We start from the raw sequence: 11773 nt of genomic DNA, 5'->3' as shown, positions 1-11773 counted from the left end.
CATGAAAGTGTTCGATATATTTGTTTTGCTACCGGAAATTGGAAGCTTTGGATGGTTGGAATGCGTCATACAACCGTATGTTCCGTGAGATATCGTTGACATTTGCTGCGTACGGAATTTGAATATCAAGAATGGTCAAAAAGATTCTGTTAAAAATTGCTAACTAGGATAATTCGTCAGATACGTCAAAAAAGGGGAAAGAAAATATCATAAGCAAACAATAAATGAGATACGCTGTTCAGAAGAGTTATGGATTTGGGTATTGCGTGAAAAATGATTATAGAAAAGACGGATAACCGTCTGAAAGATCGAGACAAATGACATTCGATGCTTGGTAGAAGCAAAGCCTATTGGAGAATTTAGAGACAGTCGATAATCGATTTTGGCGGAAAATTATTATGTAGGGATAGTGAGTGGAGATCCAAACAGGACAATACCCGAAATAATTATAAGTAATGACGATATTTGTTATTATTGAGAATCTGGGAGTTAGAAAGAAAGATGACTATTGTGGAATATGAAGAGTAAAACAGTAAAAATGAAAAATAGGACGTATTATGAAAACGTCTCGAAATCTGTAAAGACTTCGATCTGCCCCAGATTATGTAGTAAAGGTCATGTGACCAAGTGGATGCAATTATACTGGCATTAAAGCATCGTATTTCACCCGAGTTTCAAGGTTAAGCGTGCTAGGACCAGAGCAATTACAGGATGGGTGACCCACGGGAAGTGCACTAAGGATTCCACAAATGTAGGTGTATGAAATGAATGGGAAATTAGGATAACCAAAAGGAAATTAGAATATGCGAAATGGTTAGAAATCTTAATAAGGATGGCCACGAAGATAAGTAAAGCCTAATGGCGAAGTGGCCAGAAACAGGATACGATTTATGAGACTAGAATACACGGGTAAAGTGTGAACGAAAAAGCGAGTTATTGAATGAATGAAAAAGACTTACCAAGTTTTGTAGGGAAGGTGTGGAATAAAGGTTAGATGGAAACAATAATAAGAACAGGAATAGAAAGACTAATATGCTATGTTGGACTAAGCTTTAAGAAACACCTCCCACGCCATCCGTAAGGGGCATTATTTTCATTTGGGAAAAACTTTGCTTTGAAGAAGTATATATGAACGGCGAATTCGCAATTCATTTAAACGGGCTAACGTATGTTCCAATCATGTTGTGCTTCGAAAGGAGGCCAAATTGACGGGCAATAATACCCAGTAACCGAGTGCGACCATGATGAGAGAATGTAAAGCATACAAGTAAGTAATTATGACCTAAATAATTCGTTCGGAATGTAAAAAAAAAAAAAATTTGAAGGCAAATCATGTGAATCAAGTACTAAGATGCCCTGCGGTGCGTGCCAGGCCCTAGTTCCTTCTGATGATGATTGAAGAATGTCTCCTGATAACAGTCTATTAAATTGTGATTAACCCCTTGGAAATGGAATCCGTGGGAGAAATGAAAGGAGTACCGAAGGAAGATGACATTATAAGATAGTTTGGAATATTTATCGTCAACGTATAAATGTTACTAAATGAAGAATTTGAAACGATTAGACGCCTTAACTAACTTTTGATGGGAATGAAGGAAATACGATTTGGATACGTTGTTGCCATAGTGACGTTATCCGAGCACTAATCACTAGTGGGAATTACGAGAATGTGGCTTGGATCAATTGTTGCAATAGTGATATTACCTGAGCCCTAACCGTCGATATCGAGAATTCCTACTGCCCCGTGAGCGTGTTAGAATTTCATACGGGGGTAATCTAAATTATAGAAGAAGAAGAGGTGGATACGGTATGGTATGCTGAATGTATGGCATACTGAGTGTATTCGGAAAGAACCATGTGAATTTGAAAAATTTGAACGAAGACATAGAACAGTGTATAAATAATTAATGATGCGCGAACACCCTAAAAGGGGGGAAAGCGGATTAAATAAATGCAAGAGTAAAACGGAAATCAACCAATATTACGGCATGTTTAGTGTGAACGCTTGAATTCTCTGCATGGTCCTATGCTGAAACAAGTTGGTGAGATCTGAAACCGACAACAAACGGATAGTAGGTAATTTAAGAGGACAGTACAAGATAACAATACTACGCGGGATTAAAAGCCAAGATGTTGGCTATAGAGTTATTCGTTAATAATGGTACGATGAATGAGTGACAACGGAGAAAAATCTCTTATAGTAGGAAATGAAGAAAAATGTGGAATGACTGAGTAGAGGAAGGGAAAGAAACGCGATAAGGTACGATGAATGAACTTTGATACGGATGGGATACGTATGATACAATGAATCAGAAAAAGAAAAGACTATGTCTGAAATTGGATATGATGGATATGATTTATACAAATTATGCAAGGATCGTTATGCAACTTACAAATATTTATGTGCTAAGCAAATCAAATGAGTAAATACTTGATAAGGAAAGTAAGGGGTTCAATGCTAACAACGTAATTACGATATTTTAGATATGATGCAGAAAATACGGAGGTAGTTAGATCGAATTATCGAAAATAGAGTCGGTACTAAGGGCAAATAGAACTTGACCAGGGTCAAACCAAAGGTCCCTTCCGATATCGATTGTAATGTAAAGGAGGTAGTAAGATTTTATAAAGTTCCACATCTATTATATCGAACAGAAGGCTTAGTATATGGTTAACCCCTGGGGATCTGTCCGGAAGAAATTGAGAAAATAGGTAAGTCTTAAAACGAAAGATACGCTCTTAGGCCGACGGGCAAACTAAGCGTGTCATCTAGACACTAAAGCGGTAAGTTACGAGCCCGTGTCATTGATTTCAGAGGCAGCGAAAATGAACACTCGCCTCTTGTTGAGGTTACTGGTAATAATAGCTGCCATCCTAGCATTCAGAAGGCCCCGTATAAGGCTCTGTATGGCAAGAGGTGTGCGCCATTCATTGGCTGGTCTAATAGTGACAAGGCTGAACTACCTACCACGGATATGATTCAACGGATAGTTGATAGAGTGAAACTCACTTGGGAACGGTCATTAGCGACTTAGAGCTGACAGAAATCATATACAGGTGATTGTTGTCGACGCTTAGAACTCCGGATTGGTAACTGGATATTTTCGAAAATATCGCCCATGAGAAGTGTTATGAGGAAAACATAGCCGAGATGTCTTGGATTTTATCGGATCATTCGTGAAGTAGGCAAGGTTTTCTATGAATCAGATTTACTATCTAATTAAGAAGCGGTGCATCTAGTGTTCCGCATGTCTATGCGTCGTAAATACGTTGTGACCCCTATAATATTCCCCGTACAGGAGCATTCAAGGAATAGAAGAGTTGTCCTACGAGAAACGGCCAATAGCGGTCCTAGTTTGGCAGGAAAAAAAAATGCGTGACAAGGATATGGCTTCCGTTAAGGTACTGTGGCGAAACAATAGTAAGGAAGAAGTGCCCCACGTGTTCTTGGAAAAAAAAAATTATGGGTACTCTGAAATCCTTATTTGATTGGGTCGACTAATGCATGAGTTGTATGCAAAAACCGTAAAAAGGGAACTCCCCCAAAGATCTTGTGAGTCCCTATAAGGCTAGTTTAACATTCGAGGACGAATGTTCTAAAGGGGGGGAGGATGTTATACCCCGCATTTTCGGAGTATGAGCGTGACATGTGCTTCCTCAAAATTGACAATCATGTTGTTGCTACGTAATTTAAACTCTCGTTGATAGTATCGTATCCCGTACTTTTGTACGCTGGATTATTCGTAAGTTGAAGTGGGGCCCACACATCGAGATTTTTTTTTGGAACATCTGAAAAGTCACATGAATCGCATACGTGGAGTTAAACACAACTCATGAAGGACCCTTGGGCCAAATCAAAGTGGAAGCCCTCCAAACGAATATTTTTAAGAAAACGTTTTCGGGTGACCTGACTTTGAGGGGCAAAAACGGTATTATAAGTTTGGAATTTGGGAAAACCCCCAGAAATACAAGTTGTAGATAATTGAATTAGCTTTCCAATGGTAGGTCGTGGGTCTACAGGTGACATCGGGATAAGGAGATATGAACGTTTTAAGGCAGAAGGGTCGAGTTGAACAAAGTAAATCCGGCCCAACCCGAATCCAATTCGGGTCAGGCCCATTACCCATGCTTTTTAATTACAATTTTCGGTATCTCTCTCTAATTTTCAGACCAAGAGAACCTAGAAAACTCTAGAGAAAAAGATAGAGGAGATCCTAGAGAGAAAATCAATTTTTGACCAAAATCGGAGCCCCGAATCCCGAAGCCCATGAAGAGAAAAGTGTTCTACGTTGCGTTGCCTTCGATTTGAGCTAAAAATCAACTAAAGAGAAGAGGGTGGACGTGGTGGCTGCACACTTGAGGTAATATTAAGGTTCCTTTTCATTGCTAATAAGTTTATTTAAAGTTTTAACGGATTAGAACGGGAAAAATAGCGATATAAATTCGTCCGTTGGCATTGTGAATTATGGAATGAGATTTGAAGAGAATTTTGGATTAAAATAAATGTAGTTAACTTGTAGAATGTGGAGGATGTTGCTATTGATGTTGTTAGTATTAATTTCGACTTCGTTACGGAAATAAAAATTATGAAATAGTTATATCGCGAATTGGTTGGTTGGAAAATTTGGAAAATAATGTGTGGGCTATTCTATGGAATATTTTGGAGCTGGAAATATTATGAATAATTGTTGGTGTTGTAGTGATCCTTATGATGTAATGAAGGTTAAATGGTTTAAGTTGGCATTGAAATTGATTGTAGAAGATTATGTCATTTTAGTATGATTTTATGATATTATGGAAATGAAGTTGTTAAAGTGTGGATTGTTGTTGTTGATTATGAATTTGTAAGTAGAAAATGTATGGTGATGGTTTTGTTGCATATGTAGGAATTTTGGGTGGAATATGGAATTGATGGAATTGTTGAATATTGGATATATGACTTGGAATATTCTTGGCCTATGTTTGAATGATCTTAAATTAGTATATGAATATGGAAATGTTGATATTGATTTGAAAGCGTAAAGTTGGATTGGGAGTTGTTGTCTTATTTGGAAAAGGAGATAATTCATGTTAGAATGCGTTCAAATCGATCGTTGATGATTATTGTTATTGTTGTTTGGTATGGTTGTTGATATTTGAGCCGAGTTAAATCTCGGGGATGTTGTATATATAGGGGAGATGCTGCCCAAATTTTTATAGACAAGTATTGGTTAAGATTGAAATTTTAAGACTTGTGAATAGTCAATTGGTAAATGTGACCATTTGTAGGTTTTGGACGAAACGGGATTTGGATTTTGGCAAGCGTAAAGGACAAGAAAGGTATGTAAAGCTCTCCCATTCTTTCTTTTGGCATGTCTTAGAGGTACTAGGTTTGAATTTGGACCTCAGGGATAACTCTACTCCTCGGAATTCACGTCCAAAAACGCCCCTTTTCCATTCAGTAGAATTGAATTACTTATGTCGCGATTGTTTCAACAAGTCATCCAAGTATCTAGAACTTGTACATATGAAATCCGATTATCTTATACCTTTCATAAATGACATCATAGGGTTTAAAATGCGCCGTTTGGGTACGCCACCTTACTTGACCCGAGGCGGACCCACTATTTCCGAACTTTGTGTTGATAATCCGTTTGATCTCCTTTAAAAATGAAAATTAAGGGAAACTTTTAGCTACCTTTCTAATTTTCAAAGAATAACTGTTATAATTATTTATGTGAATTATATGACCTACTCTGAGATTTGAAACTACTTCAGAAAAAAAAAAATTATTCCGACACGAAATATTCCGATGTCCGAAAGACTTATGCTTTGATTATTGTCAAATGTTCGTTACAAGATCTGCCATCCGAATTATGCCATCGAATTTCTCGTAAATGTTTTATATTTTGATATGCACAAATAATCCCAAAAGTTTTAAATTTTATACAATTCCCCGCGGCGTTCGAAAGGTACGTGCTATGACTATCGTCGATTTCGTTCCTAAATGACTTGCCGCTCGGATTATTCGTCGAGTCTTTGTAAATATTTTATATTGCATTTAGTTTCTCACTACTCCGTTCGTGGATGCCTCAATGCTTCCTTCACCGAGCCCGGGCCGGATATGTTATCACGCGTATTCCACCGCATTGTTCGCCGTGCCTCGGTGTGAGGGGCGGTATATATGTACATGGGTTGTGGTGTATGATGTGCCATGTACACACTCGATATGATATGATATGATATGGCCATCGATATGCTATGATATGTGCACATTCGATATGATCGATATGTTGTGGCGCCGGCGTCGTGGGGACCACTTTACGTTTGCCGAGTCCCATGATGAGGGCGGCTATGGCATGTTTTCTCGCTATGCATCCGTTTATGTTTTATGAGTAAGCATTTACGATACTCCGGTTATTACTTTTATGTTCGTAATTCTATTTGTTGTTTAGTTGTAATTCTATTTGTTGATCTCTATGCTTTACATACTCGGTGACATATTCCGTTGGCAAGCTCGACCCCCGTTCGATTATCGGAGACTTTGCGGTGACGAGTTGTGGGTTACGCGGTTTCATCACCGCGTGTCATTGTACACCCATATGGATGAGGATATTCCCAAAATATTTGTTGTAGCATTTTTATACGTAGGAGATGTTCCGAGCGGCGTTGGCAAGCTCCATTTGCTCACACCGGAGTGCCGCCGAGTCGATTATGCATGTTATGTGTTCGATTATCTCGTTAGAGACTTTGCGGACGAGTTGTGGGTTTCTTGACGGATGTCGGTTGTGAGCGTTGAGTCTCCACAAAGTCATCCGCCAAGACGTGTCATTACGTATTTTGCATTAGATTCCATATGATTATAGATTCCGTTGATTTATAAACTACAAAGGATATTCCCAAAATATTTGTTGTACTTATCATTTTTATCCCGATTTAGAGTCCGAGAGACGCTTTACTTTTAAAATAAGTATTGATGGGTCGAAAAAATGTGTGGCCAATCTATATTGCTATTGTGTTGTAGCCTTACCTTGTGGTATGTACGCTTTAATGATATTATGGGTTGGTAATGTGGGCCAATGATATCGATGTTGTATCGGCAATGATATTATGGGTTGTCGTATTATAGGGGAAACTCTAGCGAAATTTTCCGAATCCTAGCGACTTAACATTCGAGGATCTAATGTTCCCCAAATGGGAAGAATGTTACACCTCGAAAATTATCCCTTAGCATACAGTGAATAGACTCACGAAAGATATGGCGTATAAGAAGTACGGACAAGCAAGAAATAGTATGCGATGACTCTAATTAAGATTTCCAAAGACATTAGACTTGAAGAAAGAAAGTTGTTAAGGGAATCGAGTTATAAGTTAGTGTGTTGGATGCAAACTAGGAGTATTGAGTTAATGATGCCTCAAGGTTATTATGGAGAAGAGTTTATAACATCCCCTATATCTATAATGAAGTGGTAAACAAGTGCTAAGAAGGTTCCATAAGGATTGGAGATCAAACGAAACGAGGAGAACAACTTTGGCGGAAGCAGTGATTTCCACGACCACTTCCACGGCCCATATAATGTTCCACGGACCGTGGAATGGTTCGTGGAACTACCAGAAGAAAGGATGGTCAGCTGGTCATGAACCACGACCATTTTCACGACCAAACCGGGTTCCACGGACCGTGGAACAGTCCGTGGAGAGTCTCGACGACAGAAGATGTTCCAAGTCTTTAAATGTGATCTCACTTCATTTATTTCATTTCCATTCACGTCTTCAACCCCTCCACACCTATAGAACCTTCCAAACATTTCATCCACAAGAAAACTAAGGAGATCAAGGATTGATAACAAGATTTGAGGAGAATCAAGCCTAAGAAACTCCATTAAAGCTATTAAGGTCAAGAAATCTCAAGAAGGAAGAACTAGGGTTTTGTGCAAGAGGGTGTATTATCATTCAAGGACTATTTCTCTACCATTTAAGGTAAAATTCATGACCTTTACATGCTATTTGAAGTATTTATAAATTGAGATTCACGGATTGTAGAAGAGTACCACAAATGGGTCATCAAATGGATGAAAAATGTTATTATTGAATAGTAGTTGGCTTGAATCATAGGAATGAGTTTGTTGATGATATAAATACGTTATAAATGACTTATAGAACATGAAATAAGTATTGGATATGAAAGAATGCGACGATGGACTTTTAGTCATAATTATGGGGAATCGAGATAGAATTTCGAGATGCGAATAAGATGAATGAATGACGATTGTTGTTAGCGATATTGTAATGATTATTATGAATGTTGGGAGTTGATATGGAATGTGGTGGGAAGTAGTATAAAAAAAGGAGATGCTGCCCAAATTTTTATAGCTTTAGTAAGTATGTTTTCACGATTATATAGTTAATGTCGATACGAATTCCATTGAAGGTAAACGAGTGCATTAAAGGAGAACGAGAAAGCAATAGAATAAGCTAAACGACCAAGGTATGTGAGGCTTAGTCCTTTCTTTCCTATGGCATGAAATTCCTCCTTTATTATGAATATTCCTATCTCTAAGAAAGTAAAGATCCTCACTCATGAATAGCTATCCGAGATAAGAGATATGAGACGAGAACGATAATGATGATAGTAAGTTAAAGTTTAGAAATGCTATAGCCTATGATATGATGCCTCTAAGAAGCTAATGATATTTGATCATCATGTACACTCACCTTATGCTTGTTCCTTCAAGGTGAGGCAGAACACGTAAGAAAGCTCATAATGACATCGGGGGTACACGACCTTACGTCACCCCGATAAAGTATGAATAGCTAAGAGTCCCTATGCATGTATTGTGATAAGTATATGATGTCAAGCATACCATGATGAGTTATGATAAGCATACTATGATAAGCATGTTATGATAAGCATGATGTAATGAGTATATGATGATATCACACCGCGCCTATATGGTCGGCGATCACCCACTAAGGCGGGCGGCTATACACACTATGGCCAAATGGCATGGGCGGGACACCACTAGTGGGCGGCGTGAGATAATATCACGGACGCGAAATGCTCGACGCAAAGCTATTGATGATGTAATGATACGATTATTACACCGCACCTATGGTCGGCGTTATTATAGTTATGTATATGATGTGATGATGAGTACGAAAGTAAGTCGGCATGCATGATCATCCTTATGATTCGGTCGATTCTGATTACTCCTTGTTTTATGCCTCCTCAGTTTATTGATGTTTCATTACTGTTTATGTTTCACATACTCAGTACAATATTCGTACTGACGTCCTTTCTTCGGACGCTGTGTTCATGCCCATAGGTAGACCGGGAGGTGGCCCAGGCTCATAGGAGTTAGCAGTTGATTTGAGAGCACTCCATATTCCGGAAGTGCCACAGATTTCTCTTTTGGTATATATATATATGTATATTCATGTTTTTGGGCATGACGGGGTCCTGTCCCGTCCAGATGTCTAGTATTCCAGTAGAGGCTCCTAGATATGCAGTGTGGATAGTATGGTCCCATGGCTTGTATGCATATTCATGTATATATATGTATATTATTATTTTGATAGCCGAAGGGCTTACGTTTATAAAAGCAAATGTATTTCAGAAAATTACAGTCTTACATGATTATGAGCATATAGTATGAATAATAGCAGATAAGCAGTAAAGTGAGCGGTATTCGGTGGTTAGCCCCGGATACCCGTCGCGGCCCGTAGCTCGGGTCGTGACAAAATTGTCCACAAATTGTGTGGGCCAACTCCCACACCACACGGCCACACAAGGGAAAAATGCATGATTTTCAACTTTCATTAATTCCAATTTTAGTCCCAAATTTTCCTAAATGTTCCATGTCAACAATTTCATGAACAAATTATATCTCAAAACAAAATCAAAGGTTAAAAGTCCCGACTTTGTATCCCGGAATGGTTGTTTCCCTAACTTACCATAGCTAAACCGGATTGTTCCAATGTACGAAATACGGGATATAACATTTGCAATGGTTCCAGGAAGGTGATAAGAATTCTAAATTCTTCCATGCACATGTGAATGGAAGAAGGAAATTTATGTAGCTTAGGAGAATTCAGGATTCTCAAGGAACTTGTCTTGAAACAAATGAAGAAATTGCTGATGAGGCTATTAGAGTTTATCATGCTCAATTCCATGAAACTAATGTGCCTACTCAGTTTGATATTTTGTAGCAGGTTCCTAGAATGATCACACCTGAACAAAATGCAGAATTTATTGCTAATCCTACTAAAGATGAGGTTAAGCATGCAGTGTTTGTTTTGAATAATGCAAGTGCAGGTGGACCTGATGGATACACAGGCATGTTTTTCCAAGCATGTTGGGATATCATTGGAGATGATATATACAATATGGTATGGGATTTCTTTGGAGGTATGCAACTACCTGGGTACATAACTCACACTCATCTTGTCTTGTTGCCTAAGAAGCAGAATCCTCAGACTTTTAGTGACATGAGACCTATAATCTTAAGAAACTTTGTTAATAAGATTTTCTCTAGAGTTATTCATGAAAGGATGGTTAACTTGTTACCAAACTTGATCTCTTAAAATCAAGCTGGTTTTGTCAGGGGTAGAAGTATAGTGGAGAACATCTTATTAACTCAAGAGATTATATCTGATATTAGGCTCAAAACTAATAAAGGAAAGAAGAATGGAAATCAAATAGTCCCTAATGTTGTAATGAAGCTTGACATGACAAAAGCTTATGACAGATTGTCATGGCTTTTTCTCACAAATGTCATGAGGAGAATGGGATTTTCTGAGAGGTTCATCGATTCATTTATGAGTTGATTGGAAATAACTGGTATTCTGTGCTCATTAATGGACAGCCATATGGTTTCTTCCATTCAACTAGAGGGGTAAAGCAAGTGATCCATTGTCACCTACTTTGTTCATTCTAACAGCTAAAGTTTTGTCTAGAGCACTGAATTCATTGAATGATAATTTGTGGTATACTGGTTATGGGATGCCAAAATGGAGTCCTCCTATTAATCATCTTGCATATGCAGATTATACTATCATCTTTGCATTATCATGTGATATCTCTCTGAGACTGATTATGCAGGTTTTGGGTGCATATATAGGCACGCCTCTGGTTTTTTGATAAATAAAGCAAAAAGTTCAGTGTACTTGCATGATAGGGTGGATGAACAAGTGTTTCAAAAAGTACAAAGAATTACTGGCATTACTAGACAAGCATTTCCATTGATGTATCTTGGCTGTCCTATTTACTATAGCAGGAGCAAGATGTGTTTTTACTCAGACTTGCTTGCTAAAGTAAGAAATAAATTACAAGGTTGGAAAGGCAAACTTCTGTCCTTTGGAGGAAGAGCAATTTTATTGAAGCATGTTCTGCAGGCAATGACAATGCATCTCTTGTCTGCAATAGATCCTCCATCATTTGTGATCACAAAGCTGCATAAGATTTTTGCTCAGTTTTATTAGAGCAACAAAATTGGAGAGAGTAATAGACATTAGGCTAAATGGAAAGAAGTGTGCTTACCAGTTGATGAGGGAGGTCTTGGTTTTAGATCTCTAGCAGACAAGTCATTGGCATTTTTTGCTAAGCTCTGGTGGAATATGAGGACTAATCCATCTCTTTGGAGTGCCTTTATGAGCATGAAGTATTTGAAAAATAATAATCCAGTTCTAGTACCATGGAAGAGAGGTTCTCATGTTTGGAGGAAAATGCTACAAGCAAGAGACATGATTGAGCATCAAATACTGTGGCAATTGAGAAGGGCTCATCACTATTTTG

The 11773-nt window shown here is 38.2% G+C and overlaps 1 protein-coding gene across 1 annotated transcript; it reads left to right on the top strand.

The window, feature by feature from the left end:
- Positions 1-10200: 10200 nt before the first annotated feature.
- LOC132042904 (uncharacterized) lies at positions 10201-11460 on the top strand. The gene is made up of 4 exons (XM_059433409.1): positions 10201-10403; positions 10584-10781; positions 10873-10973; positions 11081-11460. Exons 1-4 carry the CDS (start codon positions 10201-10203, stop codon positions 11458-11460), a joined length of 882 nt encoding a protein of 293 aa, XP_059289392.1.
- Positions 11461-11773: the final 313 nt, after the last annotated feature.

The sequence above is a fragment of the Lycium ferocissimum genome, unplaced genomic scaffold (genome assembly GCF_029784015.1).
Source record: "Lycium ferocissimum isolate CSIRO_LF1 unplaced genomic scaffold, AGI_CSIRO_Lferr_CH_V1 ctg19149, whole genome shotgun sequence".
Classification (NCBI taxonomy): domain Eukaryota; kingdom Viridiplantae; phylum Streptophyta; class Magnoliopsida; order Solanales; family Solanaceae; genus Lycium; species Lycium ferocissimum.
Note: the sequence above shows the minus strand (reverse complement) of the source record. Positions and strands in the feature narration are given on the sequence as shown.